Genomic DNA, 23,167 nt, shown 5'->3' with positions numbered 1-23,167 from the left:
TATATCTAGAATAAAGACTAAAATTCAGAAGAGAGTTTATTAGATTATATATTGCTTCTTGATACATGACTCTTCTATAGTAATTTATTGTGTTACATTCTCTTTGGCCAGGAAGTATATAAACAGGTCCATTTTAAAAGGTTGAATCAATAAAATCTTTTACAGTAGGTAAAACTAGCGAGGCTATTCGTATAAGCATATGGCAGAGACTATTTGGGAAGCAGACAATACCAGATGTCAACCTGATGAAGAGCAGGGAAAACAGTAGATCAAAACCAAAAGTGATTCTAGGCAGGCAGGAGAGGCAGAAACACATCAGTGAATGACATTTAAGACAAAAGGCCTTATGCATCAGTTTATACCTGGTACTGTCAATTCCCATATACACATTTAATTCAACACTAGCCAGTGTATGGATTTACATTGTCTATTTTCCTCAAGGAGATAATTCTCATATTACAAGTTAGATTTGTAATAACTTCATAGAAAGGAGCTCCTAGGTAATATAAACTATTAATAAAAGTGTGTAACTTCCATTCACCTTTAGTCATCTGAGATCAAATTCTTGCTCCATAACTTCTTCATGGCATTCTTCACTTCTGCATTCCTCAGAGTATAAATCATAGGGTTGAGCAAAGGTGTTCCAATTGTATAAAACACAGCTATCATCTTATCCATGGAGTAGGTGGTTGCAGGGCGTGTGTATATAAATATGCAAGGGCCAAAGAACAAGATGACCACAATGATGTGGGAGATACAGGTGGACAGGGCTTTTTTTCTCCCTTCAGCGCTGTGGTTTCTCAGAGAATGCAAGATAATGACATAGGAGAACATCAATAAGACAAAACTCACTGTGCAGATGGCCCCACTGTTGGACACCAAAAGTAGGTTGATGACATAGGTGTCTGCACAGGCAAGTTTCAACAAAGGTTGCAAGTCACAGAAATAGTGATCAATCACATTGGGACCACAGAAAGGTAAACTCAAGGTCAGAAGGATCTGAGTTGAAGAATGTACACAGGACCCCACCCAGGCCACAGCCACCAATATGCCACAGACTCTATGGCTCATGATTGTGGTGTAGTGCAGGGGCTTACAGATGGCCACATAGCGATCGACAGCCATGAGGATTAGAATGAAGATCTCCAGGCAGCCAAAGAAATGTAATGTAACAATTTGTATTATGCACTGATTGAATGAGATGGTGTTATTCTTCACAAGGGTGTCCACAATCATTCTAGGGGCTATGCAAGTGGAGAAACAGGTATCAGAAAAGGATAAGTAGAAAAGGAAATAGTACAAGGGACTCTCAAGTGACCGGCTCATCTTGATGGTAGCAATAATCAACAAATTACCTAATAATATCCCCAAATAGAAGAGTAAGAAAATGATGAACACTATTTTCTTCTTAAAAGGATCTTGAGTCAACCCAAGCAAAATGAACTCAGTTACATTATTCTTCAGATACATGATTGCATGAATTAGCTGAAGGAATGACTTTCAAATGGATTATCTGCAAAAAAATAAACAATTTTTTATTGTGTTTGGGGGAATATAGAAGTGCTTGAAGTGAATTATTTAAGAATGTTTTAAGCAAAATCAAATATTCTTCACAAGGTACATTCTGTGATTTTTTGAATGTTTCTCTAAACCTTGATGCCTTTATTTTTAATGATCATTTCAGTGGATGTTGTACATCTCAACTAAGCTTGTGAATCAGGTAGATTCTGATAGTGCTTTTCAATACAAACCCTGTGATCTTTGAAAAGATTCTGATGAAATTTGCCAACTGAAAGAATATAGAAATAAAATATACAATTCTGTTATTCCCTTAAGTTTTCTTTTCATTTTAATAATTGTAGAACCCAGTTCTATCTATTCATGTTCCAAACAATTCAGAGTATGCCAGTCATATGTTTATTTGAAAAATATTCTCTATACCTTAAGTGCAGTTTAGGGGTTCTCTTTCAATGTTAAACCAAGGAATTTTTAATGTATTTTATAATCTGTAATAACCTACGATCTAGAAGGGAAGAAATGTTCTCAAATCAGCAATATTTATTGGAGACTGCTCACAGTGCAGTGGGATTGTTGACAGATCAGTAAATATACAAGGTGGAGCAGGAGGGAAGTCATGGAGTAGTCCAGAAAAAAGCATAACAGGCATATGATTGTCATCTTGCCCTCTCCTTTCCTCCTGGAAACCCTACATTCCTAGTGCCTCCTCCTCTGTGAACTTAGGACTGAACTGTGGAAAATCATCCTGTAGATGATCTTCTCTGATTGTGAGAAGGAACTCTCTAAAAGCTTACTTACAATATTCTAATACTACTGGACATGAGTGCTTATAGCATAAAAATGAACATGCTAATTTTAAGTTCCTTCACAGAACTGGAATATTCAAATCAATGTGTTCTCAAGATGTTATTTGTCACAGTTCCAACTCAATGCTTTATATATTGCAGGTGGTCAGTAAGATATTTTACACTGAAAATTCTCTACTACTCCTTATGACATGACATTATCTATTTTTGTTGTACTATTCTGATTACAAAAGGCATTCACAACATGAATTTACTAGAGTTTCTAGCTATTCTGCATGGTAGAAAGACAAATAAGGAAATTAATAAAGAAATCAATCAATCTCAATTTATAAAGTCAGAAATTGAAGATAAAAGTAAGATAAATTTAAGTTTTGAATAACTATAAAGCCTGGAGTGGACAGTGTTGCTCCCTGAAGGCCACCATATGACATGACGGAGGCTGAATGTCTTACACACATAATCCTGAATCTGAATACTGAATCCTGAATCATAATCCATAATCCTGAACCTAGATACTCAGGGTGCAAAAAAAGACTTTACATTTTTCATATTCTCATAATATTGATTCATATTTGTGGTACAATTGGTATATAACCATATGCCTATTTTTTTTCTAAAGGAAAGTTAACATCTTTCATCAGGTTCTTTAAAGGAATCAGACACAAAAATAGACACCAATATCTGGAGACAAAACTGTATCAGTAACAAAGACCATTCATTGTGCTCCCTCTAACTCATTAAACAGGTAAGTCAAGGGCAGAATAGCCATGTCAAATGAGAAAATTGTTGGTGTGGGGACAGTGACAATTGTTCAGAAGAAAAAGCAGTCTAGAAAAAAGTGTCAAATAGATGACAGTGGGAGGCAGAGTGTTTGTTATCTCCTGCACTTCTAATGTTATATAGCAGAGACCAGAGTGAGCTGCACTGATGCCTTAAATACTGTCATTAAACCCCCATTAAGTTATTGTAGACTTTGATCTTTGGGAGAATACACATTCTATTTCTACACAGAATTTACCATTCTCTGTGGGAATGCCAATTGTTTTTTTTCAAGATCTTTTATACTTAAAATCTATACAAAAGGATTAATAATATCTACCCTCTTGAAGAACTCACTCTAGGTAACTGAATTATGATTCCTCCTTATTGGTTCAACAGATACCCTAGAAATGCAGCTGTACCTAAGAACCAAAAATTCACCATAAAATGTAATACACATTAACTATGGTCTCTTCATCTGATTGCCCCAATGACATGAGATTATTATCTATTTATTCATCTTTCCAAATATTACTAAAAAGAGCAGAGACCTTGTAAAGGAACAAGGGTGGATAATAATCACATGTGAATGAATGTTGGGCAGGGACATTAAGTTGGAAGAAAGAGAAGACTATTAATACAAAATATTTTGAGGAAATCCTTTACTAGATATACAGTATGCTATCTTCCAGATTTTAGTCACCTCATCATATTTTCTCTGAACTTTATCTAAACAGCATTTTTCCTCTTTTAAATTAACATATCAGCAAATTATAATTTTGCAATATTTCAGAAACATGCTTTACCCTCATCTAAAATTCTACTCAAATTTATCTCTGGAAGATAGAAAAGGTGACTTTCTTCAAAAGCTGTGTAGAAACTATATTATTAACATTTTCTATAATTTCTTACCTGGACTATCTTTTACTAACTTCCATCAAATTCATTTATTAATCTTTTCCTAAACTCTCTCATATCTAGAAACTATAATAAGCTTTAACCCATGGAATGCATTCTCCTGCTGCCTTTATGCTGTGATGAATTGGCGCATACCTGGTGTTCATCAAGGATTTGTTGAGCTCAAATGATCATTTTTTTCTTAATACTTATGATAATTCTACTTATTTCCTATATTGAGTATTTTTTTTAAATAATGATTTTTTTTTTATTATGTTCCTTTCTCAGAGTGTGTGGGAACAGTTTATTTAACATGCATTAAAAATATGTCAGATTATTTTGTAAAGATAATCACTCTGAGAGAAAAGATAGTGGTAATTTGTCTCTTACCTGTTAAAGGACTCTCTGATTAGAGTCAAGTTTGCCCATACTTTTCTGACAGTAGACTTCTCACAGAAAACGGGAAAAAATGTTTATGCTTGCATTCCAGGGGGAATATCTTCAGAAATAATGATGCAAGTTACTCATATCCTAGAGATTATTATTCCCTGAAGTTTTCCTTAGTTTGCTAGTCAGAAATACCTCATAGGCAATAAACTTGATTTTTCACTTATTACTTAGCCTGTGATAATAGCATGTCAATCTTCTTCACACTCATTAATTACATATAGACAAGGATTTGGAGTTGCTAGGTGTTTCAGGCTGACCACTGTTACAGGGGAAAAAAAGAAGAATTAAAGAAATGAACAGTAAAGATGCTGGTAAAGAACAGAAGCATAAAAATAGTGTCACTTTTTAAAAAGGAAGTGGGTTACCTGGGAAAAAATCCGCCCCCCACAGCTAGAGCCATAATTTGTCTTTTCTCACATTTCTCAGTAGAAACGTTCCAAAACAGAAGGATGTGGGCAGATATATTCAATGTGATGAATGAAAAAAAAAATGACAACAATGAATTCAATACTCAGAAAAAGTGTTTTTTCAAATACAGAGGATATGAAGACATTTGCACACAAATAAAAGCTGGGTGGGTCCATCACCACCAGATCTACAAGACAACAAATGCCAAAGGTACTTTTTCAGGTTGTAACTGAAGAATATTAAGCAATAACATGAACATATATGGAAGTAACATACTTATTTTATATAGTTGCATATACACAAAGTGTAGACTTTAATGGTGGCATGGACATATCTCAACTTTTGTGTTAATGTTGAAAGAAACATTTAAAGAATAGAACTACAAAAGTTGTTTAATGGAGACAGGATACATAATTATAAATAATGGCTTCAACAACTGAAAGTGTGTGACAGGAGAAATGAAAGTATTAATGTGATTGACATTAAGCTGTTATCCATAAAACAGTCCATCATAACACAAAAATTTTATGGAAATCACATTGCAACCACACATAATAACAAGCATGGGTTATTTAAAAAATGAAAAAAATATAAAGAAAAGAAGAATATCACTGCAAAAAACCACAAAGGAAAAACAGAAGAGCTTTGGGATTAACAATTATATGCAAGGCAGATAGGGAAAAAAAGCAAAATAGTGATAATAGATTATTCTTTATCAACAATAATTTAAATATATGTGAATATGAATGTGAATATGAATGTGAATATGAATGTGAATATGAATACGAATCCCCAAACAAGATATAGAGGAACAGAGTATACTTTTTATTTTGAAATCAAAACTTCTCTATGTACTGACTAGGAGACTGACCTTGTTTTTTTAAATCGTAATGATTTGTATTGCGATAAAGCTGGTTAACAATACTGTATATGCCCCCAGAGTTATAGTTACATCTACCACAGTGCACTCAAAACACAAAATCCTTCACCATAGTGCATTGACATCCTCTTCCTTCCCATGACCTACTCCACCCTGTAGTAGCTTCAATTCTTTATGTCTAGGATTTGTATTAGTTTTGTCTGTTACTTTGTTTTGTTTCTTTATATTTCACATATAAGTGAAATCACCCAGTATTTGCCATTCTTCTGATTTATTTCACTTAATGCCCTTCAGTTCTATGTTGTTGCAAATGGCAAGATTTCATCTTTTTTTTACACATAAGAAGTAGTCATTGTGTATGTGTGTATACAATATATGTATATATATACATATATATACATATATATATATATATAAAATCATGAAACAACCTGTGTGCTCAAGGACAGATGAGCAGATAAAGTAGATTTGGATATACCAAATCTATATATATTTTATTATATACACACACACACACACACACACACACTCCCCAAATCTACTTTATCTGCTCATCTGTCCTTGGGCACATAGGTTGTTTCCATGATTTTATTGAAAATAGTGCCACAGTGAATATAGGATTGCACATATATCTTCAGTATTGGGGGTAGACACTTAAAATTGGAATTGCTAGATCATATGGCAAACCTACTTTTTTTTTTAAAGATTTATTTTATTTATACAAGAACCGGGGTATAGACCAGATATTTGCGAGGGTGAGAGGATTTACCAGAGACAGAGCGGGGAACAGAACAGGCAGACTGACGAAATACACTGCTGAGGGGAGCATCAGGCAAGATTGGAGAGGTCTGCTCGCCATGTGGGTCAGCTCTGAGGCCAGCGGAGATCGAACCGGCATCGCAGAGGCTGCAGACAGCTTCACAGGGCTGCGCTCAACTGCCTGCACCACCAGGGAGGACCTGGAAAACCTATTGTTAACATTGGGTTGTTGGCAAAGTCACGATGCATTTTTTTCTATGTTTTTCAAGCAAAAATGCATCATGACAACCCAATATTCTGAGAAACTTCCATTCTGTTTTCTTTTTTCTTTCTTTCTTTCTTTTTTTTTTTTATTTAGACAAGCACTGGGTACAGTTAGAAGCACAGGAGGGTGCGAGAATTCACCAGAGCCAGAGCGGGGAACAAAACAGGCAGACAGACGAAATACACTGCTGAGGGGAGCAGCTGGTGCAGCAGGAGATGTCTGCGCGCTATGTGGGACCCTTGCCGGTGGCCTGGGATCGATCGGCGCTACAGAGGCTGCAGGCAGCTTCGCAGCCCGGCGCTCAGCTGCTGCACCACTAGGGGAGGCCCCCATTCTGTTTTATTTAGGGGTTGGAACAGTCTATGTTCCTAACCAATGGTGTACAAGAATTCCCTTTTCTCATATCCATTCTAACACTTGTAGTTTCTGATCATTTTTGGTATGGGTCATTTTCACTGGTGTGAGTCAGTTTGATTTGTGGTTTTGATTTGCCTTTCCCTGATGATACATGATGGTGAGCTTTTTCCCATGGTTATTAACCATCTATTTGTCTTCTTCGAAGAAGTGTCTATTGAGCTCTTCTGCCTAATTTTTGATTGAGTTATTTATTTTCTTGTTGAGATTTATGAGGTCTGTAGAACTTGTATACCATTCTCTTGTACAATTTATGACATGAAAATATTTGCTTCCATTCAGCAGTAGGGTGTGTTTTCTTTAAAATGATAGTTATTTTCATTACGCAGAAGCTTTTTAGTTTGATGTAGTCTCATTTGTCGATTCTATTCCATTTAGTTGTGTGTCTCTCTTTATTCAGATACTATACAGATTTGATTACTATAGCTTTGTAATATGATTTGAGATCTGGGAGTGTGATACCTCCCTTCTCTTCTTGTCAGGATTTCTTTGACTATTGGGGGCTTTTGTGCTTCCATAAAATCTAAGCAATGTTTATTTCTTTGAAGAATACAATCGAAAATTTCAAGGATTTAATTTTTTTTTACATTGCTTTGGGTAAGAGGGCAATTTTATTAATGCTAATTTCATGCAGTTTTATCCCAGAGGTCATATGAATAATTATTATATTCTACCACATACTTTGAGTTTATGGTCATTGCATCAACTTGTTAATGGTGCCTCTGTTTTAGCCCTTTAGAAACATGATGGAAATAAGTCACAATGTAGGTGACACATGACTTGGAGACAGAGAACTTCAAATCCATAACAAACAACCTGAGGAATTTGTTTATTTCTATGATCTTTGGGTTTCTTATCTGTAAGTTTTCAATAGGAACACCTAACTTTGCAGTTTTTTTGTGAGACACAAGTGTAATAATGACAAGACCAAGGGACACAGCAGCTACTACTTATTCTCAAAATAAAATAATAATCATAATTCAGTTTCCATTCTAGGTGAATTCCTTTTGAGGGTGGGTGATTAATTCAAAATTATTCATTGATAGATAAATTATTCTTGAAATTTTAAAGCTTTTATTTAATTTCCACAGTTTTAATTTGACTGTGTTTTGGAACCACATAAAGCTTCATGTTTATTCTTTTCCTATATAATTTCTTATAATTCTATTTTCTATCCTTGATTTTTATGTTAAATTTTATCTTATTTCTTCTCTTATATATCTTCTGCCTTCAATTTTTCATCAATATCATATCAACATAAATACATTAATAATGTTTGTGTTTATGTGTGGTAGTATTACAGAGAAGTAGATTAGTTTATGTTTAATCATTTTTCCATGTTGTATTATATGACCTTCCTTATACATGGAATGACAAGTTTGTAACAGCAGAGTAGAGCTTGATGATCATAAAGACACAGAAAACAAAAAAAGAAGTGAGAATATTAAAATCTCATAGTATTTACTGAATTTATTTTAAGGTAATCTTTGACAAGAGGTGGACATAGTGATTGGTAAGGTTTTCAATAACGAGGAACACAACATTAAAATAAAATAGAATCTTGCAATTGCTAAAAATGTGGTATACTTTAATATAAACAAACAGTAATATTAAAATGTAATGCTATAACTCCTTGCATGCATATCCCAGGTACAGCTGTTAATCTTCTCTGTCCACTCTGAGCACCAAAATTGATTGAAATTTCTAACTTGTGAATCTATACTACCCTTTTTTTTTTAAAAAAAAGTACAGATACAGAAAATAAGTGACAACTTGCTATAGTTGTGGGTCCTCTGTAATTCTATGAACAAGTATGTGAGTAGTATCTCAGAGTCTATGATACTTTTCAAACTTTCACTGACAAAATTTCAAATGAAATAATTTCATGTAAATTTTTAAAACCTGGTTCTATTTTTCTATACTTTGATCACAGAAAATATAGTGTATCTCTAATGTATTTTAATAATTTATTTGTTCTTGACAACATACATTTTTTTACTTTCTTACCTTCTAATATTATAGAATTCTGTTACTGTCACCCCATCACCAAATACAGAAGAAAAACCACATCTGCAAATCCTAATACTACATCTAAAAATCCTATATGTAATGTCTCAGTTATACTAATAACCAAAGGAAATAATAAAAAATATTTTAGAACAAATTATTATACTTTAAATATTTTGATCTTCTCAAAAATCAAAAATCAAAAATATATAATGGAATGAACTTCTCGATACACACATTAGTTCCTTTGCTTAAGAACTCAAGAGAAAACAAGGTACTTATTTGCAATGTGCTGTAGCTGGAATTACACTTGAGAGAGAGGTGTAATCCTTTATTTAGGATGCTCAGATGAAAATTTGTGATTGTATAAACGTCCTTATTGTTGTGAAGTATATTTCACCATCAACAATGTCAGATTTAAGTTCTCAGCAAAAGAAAAAAAAAGACAGAAAATGTTAGAAAATGACTGACCTAAGGGATGAACCCCAGAAATCTTTAAGAAAAGCAAGTGCTTGACACTAGATTGCATGGGGGAGTCAGAAATTATACTCATATTTGCTATTAGCAGAGATTTATGATGCAGTAAGTAATCAACCAAGGCTCTTAATTAATCTTTGTCATTCTGATGTAATTTTGATATGCCATAATTTTCTCATGGCATTTTTCACTTCTGCATTTCTCAGAGTGTAAATGAGTGGGTTGAGAAAGGGTGTTCCAATTGTATAAAACACTGCCACCATCTTGTCCATAGGGAAAGTGGTTGGGGGACGTGTATATATGAATATACAAGGACCAAAGAATAATATTACTACAATGATGTGGGATGTGCAGGTGGAGAGAGCTTTTTTCCTGCTTTCTGCACTGTGGTTCCTCAGTGAATGCAAGATAAAAACATACGATATCATCAGAACCGCAAAGCTGCATGTACAAATAACCCCACTGTTAGAGACGAACAGCAGATTGAACACATAAGTGTCCATGCATGCAAGTTTCAGCAAGGGCTGCAGATCACAGCAATAATGATCAATCAAATTGGGTCCACAGAAAGGCATTCTCAAGGCCAGAATGATCTGAGCGATAGAATGTACGCAAGACCCCACCCAGGCAAAAACAACCAAATTGAAGCAGACCTGCTGGCTCATGATGGTTGGGTACCGCAAGGGCTTACAAATGGCCACATAGCGATCAACCGCCATGAGGACGAGGACAAAGATCTCCATGGCGCCAAATAAATGTAGTGCAAAGACTTGAGTCAGGCACTCATTGTAAGATATGGTTTTTTTGGTTGAAAAAGCATCCGCAATGAGTCTTGGGGCTGTGGATGTTGAAAAGCAGGAATCAGCAAGGGACAAATAAAATAAGAAGAAGTACATGGGGCTCCTGAGTGTCCGGCTGCATCTGATAGTCACAGTAATGAGTGAATTCCCGACCACAGTTCCCAGATAGAAAATGAAGATGACAGCAATTACCATTTTCTGTTTCTTAGGATCTTGAGTCAATCCTAACAGTATGAACTCAGTTACGCTGTTATTTGGCTGCATTCTTTCAGTTGACAATGAGAAAACACAGGTTAGATATTAATCTGCAAAAAAAGAAGAGTGTGAAAAGAGTTTTATATTTGGAGGTCAAAATGCTTGCTTTTGGTAGCATTAAATATCTTTGAGCAGAGATATTCTGAACCGTCAAGGAATAATTGTTGAAATCATTGAATTACTGAATATTAATTGAAAATGTTGAATTAATATCTTACTTAATAAAAACTAAATGTATACACATGTATGAGACAAAACAAACATTTCATTTGACATTATATTGATTATTATGTATGTTTCAGGTGATCCAGTCACTCATGAGACTTCAGAGGTTTGTGATACTTGTTATGACACTTTGACTAAGTTTCATTTTACTTTACTGATGAAACTTTTTCAGTTTTTTACAAATCTAAATTCAGCTTCTATCATTAAACTTTGTACTTTTTAAGCTAAATACTGTTGTCCAAAGTGAAATTCTCCCACTTAATCCTTTTTTTTTTGAGTCAACATTATTTATTAAGAGAAAATATACTGAGACTAACATGAAGGATAAAATAGTGAGAAAATTTGCCATTAGAAACTCTTCTTTTAACTTTTTTTTTTTATTTAAAGCACCAGGAATTTAGAAAACGACCTCTATAAACTCCAACTCCTAGCCAAACAATTTAATGAATTCCTGGGATCTATCCTGAATGTGCTATTCCCTAACTGAAGTAAGAGAAGATAAAAATAGAAAGGGATTAATATTTAATCATACATACCAAACAGTAGACAAATTGGTTTTGTGCCTCAACACAAATATTCTCCAAATCATAGCACAGTTAAAAGCATAATAGTTGCAAACCGGTAAATAGATTGACAAACTCTGTGACAGTCAAAAGCATATTTTCTCAAAAGTGAATATATATTTTAGAGCTCAATCTTTTAAAACATAGCTCAGGAAGTTTAAAAAAATAAAATAAAGAATGTGAAAAACACAGCTCAAATGCATAATGGATAAAAAATCTGACTTCAAAAGAAATCTTATTAAAAATAATTGTGTCAAAGATGCTCATTTAATAGAAATTCAAAATTAGATGAAAATTAGATATATTTTCACCTATAAAATTAACAGATTGATTTTTTTTTGAGGAAGGCATTTTAACAAACAGTGCTGAAATTATGTGGACAATAATCCTACACATTTTGGTATGTGTTCAGTGAGCACAATCTCTTAAGGAGTAATTTTTGATATTGATGATATTACAAATGCACATAGACATTGGTCCCGTGATTCCATTTGGTGCAGATAATCTCACTCACAAAGATCAGTCATTGCAGCCCTTTCTATGGTAGCAAAAGATAGAAAATAACTTCAGTGCCCTTCAGAAGGGAGCTGAGTGAATCAAGGGTGAAAATTCATGAATTAGCCCAAACTAAGCAGTGATACATGCAAAGGCTTCTCAGTGATGTTGTAAATTGAGAGATCAGAACTGAATGGTAATATCTCATTGACAGCAGACTAACACACACACACACACACACATTCTTCTACAAATTACCTGTATTTAGGGGAGTGCACAATAGCGTATTATTTGTGGGGCAGGTGGGAATCTGCATTTTGGTGTCAGAATGAGAGAATGACTCACCTTCCAAAATATTTCCTTGGTATTATACTTGAATGTGACATATTACATATATCATTTGTCACAATGATGCTGCATTAAAATAAAATTTTAAAATTATCTAAGGAGATGGGCTGTTACTGATACATAACTGACTGAGTATAACTATCTTCTGCTGTAGACTGGAAGGACAGTAAGATTCTTGGGGCAGCTTTAAGGTCTAGGAGTTTGAGTGGGATGATGAGGCAGGTATTGGGGCAGTTCAGAAATTCAGTGCTCTTCACGATGTCATACCCCCTGAATTGCCATTACTTGTGTGTCCTCTGTAGAGTTACAATTTTTCCAACTATGCACTTTGCCAACAATTCAACAAACAGAAGTAAAAACAGAATTATGAGATCTAAAAATTAAGTATATATGTAGGTATATGTGTGTATTGTATGAACTATAGATAATATGTATTGTATATAAAATATATGGCATTCCTACAGCTATTATTCTAATATTCTAATATATAAACCAAATTTTATTGTATACAACATATAATAAACATTAAATACACATTTTATGTATAACAAATGAATGATATATGTATCAGAATGAAGAAATATAAAGAAGGTAATTTTTGTCTGTTCACTGCTGAATTAAAGCATCTAGTACATGTTTAATAAAAAGTATTGGGTGAATGAAATAATTTAATAAATTCTCATAGACATAATTCAATAGCATTTGGCACTATTCTGCATTCAATTAAAATTGATGGAAGCCTGCATCCAACTATGTCAAAATCATCAAAGATCATCATGTCCACAGAACATTTCCTATAATCCTCAAACAGATGTTATTTCTATTTGCTCATCTCTCACACCCTAGTCTATCAATAGACCTTACCTAGTAGTGGCCATTTCTACCAGAAACAGCTGTACATTCCTTTTATTCCATCTTCCCAGTTTAAAATGTAGCACCTCTAGAAAAATCCTTAAACTTTCTGTCCTTGCACAAATATCTTCTTTTTGGAATTAGAAGAGAACTCTGGCATTGATCATATCAATATTCTCTAAGTATGAAATGCAGTTAAACACCTTTTGTAGCAACTTATAAAGAGGATAGGATATCAGTTTACCATTTTTCTTCCAATGATCATTTGAACACCCTTTATTCAAATGAAAATTCAATAAAGAGTTTTGAATGCTCTGTCTAAAGTATCTGTAGCCAGGATCTCTTTGACTTCACATCAAGGCTTAGGCGCTCATCTGCATGCCGACAGTCAGGCTAAGATGGTCCCAGATTCCTCACACACTTTCTGAAATCCACTCCCACACAGGATGTTGACTGGATATACTTCTCAGATAGGACTGTGACTGGGAAATGCTTTTCTTGTGCCTTCCCTGGAGGAGTATTTAAAGATGGATGATGCAAACTAAGGAGTCTGGGGAAGGTCATTTCCTAAAGTGTTCCGTCCCCTCTAATTAAGAAACATGAGACAGATGTGATCAAAGTTAATCTTCAATTTGTCTTATTAAACAATGATTAAGAAAAATTGCTAATTCCTCTATTTAAAATGTGCAATATTTTACTCCATCAGTAGCATAACTTTTCATTTTAATGACAGTTTCTTTTACTATGTAAAGATTTTAGGTTGATATAGACCCGTTTGCTTAATTTTGCTCTTTTCCCCTTGACATTGGTGTCAAGTCCCAAAAGCTATCCCTAAAGCCAATGTTATAAAGTGTTTTGACTATTTATTCTTTTATATATTTTAAGGTTTCATGTCTAACAATCCAGCCTTCAATCTAACTTAATTCACTTTTGTGTGTGTGGTGTGAGATAGAGGTCTAGTTTCATCATGTCCATGTGGCCATTAAGGTTTTCCAGAACTATTTGTTGAGAAGACTTTCATTTCTTCATTGTATATTCTTGGCTACTATTGTATAAGTTAACTGTCCATTAAGTGTGAGCATATTTCTGGGCTTCAATTCAAATAATGCCTGATAAAGGGTGTGATCTGAGTGAGCAGCACACACAGCGTCCATCTCACTCTCCATCTCATAGGCTCCAGTAGGAGACTCACTATCCTCCATCCTTTAATACCCTAATTATAATGGCCTTGCAAGACTCTCCTGCTTTCAGTATTTTCCAGTCAAGTCAGTTTCCATACTGTAGCTATAGTCATCATTCTGAAACCAAGTCACATTGCCTCACTCACTAGCAAAAAAAAAAAAAAAAAAAAAAAAGAGGTTTTAATTTTTATCCCCCAAATACTCAGCATTGAGTTTTTTAAAAGATTTATTTATTTATGCATAAGAACTGGGGTACAGGTCAGAGGTGTGGGGGGTGAGAGGATTCACCAGAAACAGAGTGGGGAACAGAACAGGCAGATTGACTGAAATACACTGCTGAGGGGAGCAGCAGGTGAGACTGCTGTGCCGTGTGGGTAGCTCCCTGGCCAGGGATCGAACTTGCGCTGCAGTGGCTGTGGACAGCTTCATAGATTGTGTCTTAACCCCTTGTACCACCAAGGAGGCCCTTCAGCATTGAGTTTTAACAGGACTAGGAAAGCCTTCCTGATCATCCCTATTAATGTCTCCCCAGTTTCATATCTTGTTATTTAGGCTTTTACCAGGCCAATGTTAAGCAAGCTTTCTAACACTCTGTGGTGGTTTAATAAATTGTCACTGAACTAGTAGAATAGTCATCGTCATAACCATATTGAATTGATAAGGGTTCCTGCATCCTCTTTTTCAACTCTTGGTTTTTGAAATGTTTTACCTTCCTGAGAATGCAGCTGGCCCAACTGATACTTATTCCTTCTGCTGATTTCTTTTAATGCTTTGGGTTGCATTTATTTTATTTTATTTTTTTTAATTTAAATTTTATTTTTATATTCCCCATACAATTACCACCCCCTTATTTTTACCCCAAGCCCTCCTTTCCCCACCCCCCACCCCCCCATAGGGTGTCTCTTGTTCATAGTTATTTGTTGATTTTGATATTTTCTTTCTTATAGTTATTCATTTTCCTGGTCCCTTATTTAAGTTTTCTAGATTCCTGCTATGAGTGAGACCATCCGGTATTTTTCCTTTTTCTTTCTGGCTTATTTCGCTGAGCATGATCCCTTCCAGTGCCATCCATGTTGCTGCAAATTGCATGTGTTTATCTTTTTTGAATGCTGAGTAATATTCCATGGTGTATATGTACCACATCTTCTTGATCCAGTCATCTATTTTTGGGCATTTGGGCTGTTTCCAAAGCTTAGCTATTGTAAACAGTGCTGCTATAAACATGGGTGTGCAGGTGTTCTTTGGAATTGATGTTTCTGTGTCCTCTGGGTAAATACCTAGGAGTGGAATTGCTGGATCATATGGAAGCTCTATGTTTAGTAGGTCCAGAAATCTCCACACAGCTCTCTATAGTGGTTGGACCAGTTTGCTCTCCCACCAACAATGCAGGAGAGTTCCTTTTTCTCCACGTGTTGCATTTTTGATGTGTTTACCTCGGGAGTCTTTTTTTCACTTTTCAGGTCTTTGCTCCATGTCCCTCAGATATACTTTTATAGGATCCAGAGTTTCCATAATCTTATCATTTTAAACAGTGGGTTTTCATAATCTGCCCCCCACCTCCTGGGATTTCTCAATAGATCCTATATCCTGGTTCTTTTATCACTGAGGCAAAACAATGATCAATATGACTGATACATTTCTTGGGTGCCAAAATTTTGGATGCTACATCGAGAAGTACAGAAGACATGAATGAGGTGTATTTATTGTGAAATTGTTTGTGAGTAGATGGACTGACATATTTTAATAAGTGATTTTATTGAAGAGATTTTAGCAAAAGGTAAACTAACAGAGAAATGAAACATAAATGGTACACATTCACAAGATGATTAAAAACTTGCTGAGGGGCCTCCCTGGTGGCTCAGGGGTTAAAGTCAAGGGTATGAAGCTATCACCATCCACTGCTGCATGTGTTTGATCCCTGGCCAGGGAGTTTACCCACATGGCATAACAGACCTCTCTTGTCTGATCCTTTGCTCCCCTCAGCAGTGTATTTCAGTAGATCCATCTCTTCTCCTCCCCATTCTGTCTCTGGTGAATCGTCTCACCCCTCGCACCTCTGGCCTATACCCCAGTTCTTGTATGCATAAATAAAAATAAATCGTTAAAAACAAATCTTGCTGAGAGCATAGACTATCACAATTACTCTATGATCATTAACTGAGAATTTGTTCTTCAAATATATTTTAAATCTTATTTTAAGCAGGAATTCAACAAAATATTTTTTTTCCATGAAATGTACAATTTCCAGTCTTCAAATTTTGAATTGAGTAATAATGATAGGAAAAATCCATTATTTTTATGCCATTGTTGCTCTACACATTATTGAGCTTATTCATCTTCCTTTACATTCTATTCATGCATTCAAATATTATCACCAACTAGCCCTTGTTCTGACTTGTAAATATAACTGTCAAATAATAGGAATGGATGATATACATGACAGAAGGAGGCAAAACTACCATGCAGTTTGTTAGATATTCCACTATACACTCTCAAATTAGATATCTTAGTGAGTCTGTTGAACCATGATTCAATAATTAATCAACAAGTCCTCATTTCATTATTGGCTTTCTGATAAAATTTTGAGATGCCATAATTTTATCATGGCACTTTTCATTTCTGCATTCCGGAGTGTGTAGATGAGTGGGTTGAGAAAGGGTGTTCCAATGGTATAGAATACTGTCACCATCTTGTCCATGGGGAATGTGGTTGGAGGGCGTGTATATATGAATATACAAGGGACAAAAGTTAGGATTACTACAGTGATGTGGGAAGTGCAAGTGGAGAGAGCTTTTTTCCTGCCCTCAGTGCTGTGGTTCCTCAGTGAATGCAAGATAACAAAGTAAGAGATCATCAGAATCACAAAACTGCATGTGCAAATAGTCCCACTATTAGACACCAGCAGCAGGTTAATCACAAAAGTGTCCATGCATGCAAGTTTCAGCAAGGGCTGCAGATCACAGCAATAATGATCAATTAAATTGGGTCCACAAAATGGCAATCTCAAGGACAGAAAGATCTGAGCTATAGAATGTATAAACGACCCTATCCAGGCAAAAATAATCAGGATGATGCAGACCTGTCTCCTCATGATGGTTGGGTAGCGCAAGGGTTTACAGATGGCCACATAGCGATCAACTGCCATGAGGATGAGAACAAAGATCTCCATGGCACCAAACAAATGTATTGCAAAGACTTGAGTCATGCACTCATTATAAGATATGATCTTTTTGGATGAGAGAGCATCCACAACGAGCCTTGGGGCTGTGGATGTTGAAAAGCAGGAATCAGCAAGGGACAAATAGAATAAGAAGAAGTACATGGGGCTCCCGAGTGTCCGGCTGCACTTGATGGTCACAACAATCAACAAATTCCCGACCACAGTTCCAAGATAGAAAATGAAGATGACAGCAATTACCATTTTCTGCCTCACAGGGTCTTGTGTCAATCCTAACAGTATGAACTCAGTGACATTATTATTTGGCTGCATTGTTTCTTGTGATGCAGAGAAATAGTCTATCTGTAAAGGAAAAGTTTATGAAATAAAGTCCACATTTGGAAGTTATGGATATATAGTTGATTATGTAAATGCCACTACCAATGGGCACATAAAGTGTGTTTTCTTAAAAAATGAAATCAGGGCCTTCCTGGTGGTGCAGTGTTTGAGCACTGAGTTGCAAAGCTCCCCACAGCCTCTGCAGTGCTGGTTCGATCCCCGGCTGCTCCCCGGCCACTGGAGGAGGGTCCCACATGGAGCACATATCTCTCCTGCTACCCTCTGCTCCCCTCAGCAGTGTACTTCATCACTCTGCCTGTTCTTTTCCCTGCTCTGGCTCTGGTGAATTCTCTCACCCTCCCACACTTCTGACTGTACCCAGTGCTTGTATAAATAACTAAATAAAATGTTCAACATCACTTGTAATCAGGGAAATGCAAATCAAATCTACCATGAGATACCATCTTACACCAGTGAGAATGGCACATATTAAAAAAAACTAGCAACAACAAATACTGGTGAGGATGTGGAGAAAAAGGAACTCTCCTGCACTGCTGGTGGGAGTGCAAACTGGTCCAACCACTATGGAGAGCTGTTTGGAGATTTCTGGACCTACTAAACATAGAGCTTCCATATGATCCAGCAATTACACTCCTAGGTATTTACCCAAAGGACACAGAAACATCAATTCCAAAGAGCACCTGCACACCTATGTTTATAGCAGCACTATTTACAATAGCTAAGATTTGGAAACAACCCAAATGCCCAAAAATAGATGACTGGATCAAGAAGATGTGGTACATATACACCATGGAATATTACTCAGCATCCAAAAAAGATAAACACATGCACTTTGCAGCAACATGGATGGCGCTGGAAGGGATCATGCTTAGCAAAATAAGCCAGAAAGAAAAAGAAAAATACCGGATGGTCTCACTCATAGCAGGAATCTAGAAAACTTAAATAAGGGACCAGGAAAATGAATAACTATAAGAAAGTGAAAATCAAAATCAACAAAAAACTATGAACCAGAGACACTCTATGGGGGGTAGGGGGTGGGAGGGGAGGGATTGGGGTCAAAATAAGGGGATTACAATTGTATGGGGAATATAAAAATAAATTTATTAAAAAAATAAAAAAATGAAATCATAATATTTGCACAGTCTATATATCTGATGTCTTATGAAAACACCAAATTAAAGATTTTGAGCAATTGACTGACTGTTGGGGGCATGCTGCAGGAGGCCTTGTTGCCCCAGCCAGATAAGACACTGGCAAGCAGCAAAGTAAAAGGGCCTCACACCATGGGGCCGAAGATTCCTTGTGCCTCACACTGTGGGGCTGAAGATTTAACATCCTTTCACTTTTTGTTCTTGGTCATAAAAAGAAAAAAAAATTTCCCACAAAAAGTATATTAGGCACTATATTATATGCATCAGTATACTGCAAATAAACGGCATGGAAAATTATCTGTTAGAAACTAATTATTAAACAATTTGGCCCACTTGACGACGGAAGACAATTTATTGAACATGCCTGACAAGCATTACAATACAATAATTATAGTAGGTCCTTCTTTTGCTTTCCCTTGAAGTTTCTTGAGAAAGTTTTTAAATAAAGCTATTTGAGTTAAGGAGTTTCTAGATAGAAAAAGTTCTGATAGCCGAGTAGCAGCTGGTCCCCAGCTGAAGGCCATGCGAATAAGAGGAGTCTTTCCTTGCTTGGGCTTTTGTTGATAGGGACATACTGGCGGCTATCTACTATCTTAGGTTATTGTTTTGCAAAAACAATGAGTTTTAGTATAAGACTTAGTTTTTTATTAACCTTGAAGGTTGCCTTCTTACTGAAAGCATGTAGTGGACAAAAGCCCATAGAAAAAGAGATACACTGATTGTTTCTGCTTTGTTTCTATGCACATAATAATGTAATCTCACTGCTTACAAAAAATGTATAAATAAAGAACCTGCTGAGCCTCCCGGCAAAAGATACTAACACCTCACCAGGTGTCGGTGTCTCCTCATTCCCTTCCCCTCAGCCCTTAAGTTTCAGTCCTTTCGTTTTCGCCAAGGCTGTCTCATCCTTTCAGGAACCCCTGACACGACATTTTGCCGAGGCTGGTCCCTGGCAGGGGCATAATAAACATTAATTTAGGAGATTTATTATGAATTATATCTTGAAGTGAAAGTCTTATTTAATTTTTAGCAAGAACCTTTGGTTCTTGGCAAATGTAGAAAACACCTATGCATGATTTACCTAAATATGATTTCACGTTTATTGAGTAATGTAGTCAAGTTATAAAATATAACAGATTCAAGGAATAATTGTCAAAATATTTCTTGTATGGTTTTACTAAATCTTAGTGTGGCCACACACTCAAACTCAGTTGTATTAATCATGATACTTATTTTCATTTGTTGCCTTCACTACCTTTATTTCCTTCCATTTTACGTCTTAAGAATTTCCAGTGGTTATTCTTCTAAATTTAGTTTCTGTTATTAAAATGTATGTTATTAAAATGTTATTAAAATGTTGTTAAAATGTTATTAAAATGTTATTAAAATGTATTTTTTAAAGTTATACTGCATAGTTAAAAGTAAAAATCTTCCAGTTATTCATAATTTTTCATAGTTTTCAATATATCTTCTTAAGACACAAACAGATGTTGAGACTAAAATGATGGATAAATCATATAAGCACATTTATCTTAAAATAGAATACCTTTTCAGTTTCACCCAGATGTTTAACACAAGGGATTTAGGATATGACCTCAGGAAGCTCCAAGTCAGAGACAATAAATTTACAGTAGTGTTCTTGGAATCAATATTCTTAAATGACTCATTCCACCTGCCTTCAGTAAAAAAAATAAAATATAAAAGGAATTAATATTTACTCATCTATATCAATCAGTGGAAAAATTCTATTAAGTACCTCATCACATATTCTCCAAATAATAGCATAGTTAAAAGTGTAAGATAAATGGTAAAATTACAAAATACATTTACAACATATACACTATACAAAAGGATAATTTACTCAAAGATAAATGACTTCAGCCATTTTAAAAAAAATGCAACAGAATATATAATGGGAAAAAGTATTACAAATGAGGGCTTTCTTATTAAAAATAAGCATATGAAAATATGCTAAATCTCATTCACAGTGAAACACACTCCATTGTAAATTTCAAATAGGTATCTTTTCCACTTATCAGGTAAGTAAAGCAGTATTTCAATAAGTGTGTGCTTTAAAAAATAGTGCTAAAAATGATGTAGGAAGCAATTTTGGTAGGACTTTACATGGGTATATTCTCTTATAGAGGTTTTTTCAACATGGATAAGATAAATGTAGGTAGAAATATGTCCAGTAATTCCACTTGTTATGGATAACCTCACTCATGGACATAAAACAATCATTGTGGTCATTTCCATGGTAGTAAAAGCTAGGTAGCCAATTCAATGTCATGATAATGGAGTTGAATGAATCAGAGATATTTCTTTTTGTGATTATTTTTAAGAAAGAATCAGATGTATGTGCAATGTTCTAAAATTTATTTTACAGTGAAAGTTCAGAATTAAATGTTTTGAATAGCAATATATAATTGATATCAAAATAATACACATCACACACATGTAAACTCATGTAAATTAATCCCATATAGGACAGTATCAAAATATCTTAATATTTATGGTCTGTAGGTGGAGAAATTACATTCTTGGTGTGAGTGTTAGGTAAATGACCTACATTAAAAATAATTCCCTGTTAGTATTTGAAATATATCATAATCATTCTGCATTGAAATAAAATTTGATGACTACATCTTTCCATTTTAATACATATTTACATTTATTATATATTTTTAAAATATATCTTTGTGTTACTAGCAGGATATTGCTTATTATTGAAACTGCCATATTACTGAACCATAAAAACTTACTTTTCATTAATCTTAATGGGCAACATTATGGCTTAGGAGTTTGAGTAAGATGAATCCTCAGTAAATTCAGTGCTCTTTACCAGATCTTGTAACACCACAGAACCATTGACTGTATGTTCACCATTAAATACAGACTTAAATGTTTTCCCACTGTGTTCTTTATCCAAACTCTTAGCTTACAGAAATGGCTGTTCTTTCAAATAATCAAATGTTTTTAAAAGTTTTTCTCTCCCTCCCTCCTTCCCGCCCTCCCTCCCTCCTCCCTTCCTTCCTTACATTTATAATCCATCTTTTGATTGTCTATCTGTCTATCTATCTATGTATCTGTTAGACTAATAGATATAGGAGTGACATATATTTGCACAAAACAATGCAATGAAAGAAATTTTTATTTGTCTACTACTGAATTGACTCATCTAGAACAAAGAAGGTATTGAATAATAAATATTGGTTGAGAGAATTAAAGAATCAGAGAATTCCCTATAAATATAATCCCATAGTGTTTTGGCTTTATTCTATATTCAGTTAACATTGAGAAAAGAAGCCTGCATCCTACAAGACCTACAGGAAAATCATCATCTCGGTGAAGAGACAGAAACACTCAAATTGATAGTATTTCAATGTTATCTTTTATATCCCTACCTACCAATAGCCCTTACCTAGTGATGGTCATTTTTATCAGGAGCTTCTTCACATGTCTTTTATTTCCATCTTCTCAGTTCAGATTATAAAAGACTTTCAGAAAAAGTGTGTAAACTGTCCATTCTTTCACAAGCTCCTTTTTACATATTATCTGAGCACTGGGGCATTGATCAAATTCATTTTCTCCAGGTATGAGATTCAACTATTTAAATAGCCTATATGAATCTTACCAGTTTTTGTAAGAATGTTTGCAGAGTTGCAGATGTTCAGTTGATCTCTTTTCTTCACAAGGTTATTTAGGTACCCTTTAGTCAAATGAGAATTTTAAAAGTGCTTCCAATATTCTGTCTAAATATCTAGACCACAGTTCCTTTGATCTCAAATCAAAGCTTAGGGTTTCATCTGCATGGCTGCAGTCAGGCTAACACGGTTCCAGTGAGATTCCTCACTCTCTGAAATCCACTCTCACACAGGATTTTTACTGGGAAATGCTTCTTTTTTGCCTTTCCTGAGGAGTATTTAACCATGTATGATGCAAAATAAGAAGTCTGGGGAAGGTCATTCCCCAAAGTGTCTCAACCTTTCCAATTAAGAAACATGAGACAGGGGCCTCCCTCATGGTGCAAGGGGTTAAGCACCACACTATGAAGCAATCTGCAGCCTCTGCAGCATGAGTTTGATCCCTGGCCAGCCAGGGAGCAACCCACATGGCACAGCAGACCTCTCCTGACTCTCC

At 35.1% G+C, this 23,167-nt stretch overlaps 1 protein-coding gene across 4 annotated transcripts; it reads right to left on the bottom strand.

The window, feature by feature from the left end:
• Positions 1-543: 543 nt before the first annotated feature.
• Positions 544-17,849, bottom strand: LOC311171491 (olfactory receptor 4C11-like; the record flags this gene model as incomplete). 4 transcript variants are annotated; one of them, XM_084234376.1, is made up of 2 exons in its annotated part: positions 544-1,407; positions 17,787-17,849. In XM_084234376.1, the coding sequence occupies 2 exons, from the start codon at positions 17,847-17,849 to the stop codon at positions 544-546; spliced, it is 927 nt and encodes a 308-aa protein (XP_084090502.1). The 4 variants fall into 4 exon arrangements, with proteins under 4 accessions (XP_084090502.1, XP_084090499.1, XP_084090500.1 ...); XM_084234374.1 differs by lacking the exon at positions 544-1,407 and adding an exon at positions 9,781-9,833 and having other exon boundaries at positions 16,970-17,849; XM_084234375.1 differs by lacking the exon at positions 544-1,407 and adding an exon at positions 9,781-10,543 and having other exon boundaries at positions 17,680-17,849.
• Between the last annotated feature and the right edge of the window lie 5,318 nt (positions 17,850-23,167).

This window comes from Talpa europaea (genome assembly GCF_964194135.1).
Source record: "Talpa europaea genome assembly, chromosome: 1".
NCBI classification, from domain to species: Eukaryota; Metazoa; Chordata; class Mammalia; order Eulipotyphla; family Talpidae; genus Talpa; species Talpa europaea.
This window is presented reverse-complemented; position numbering and strand designations above follow the sequence as displayed.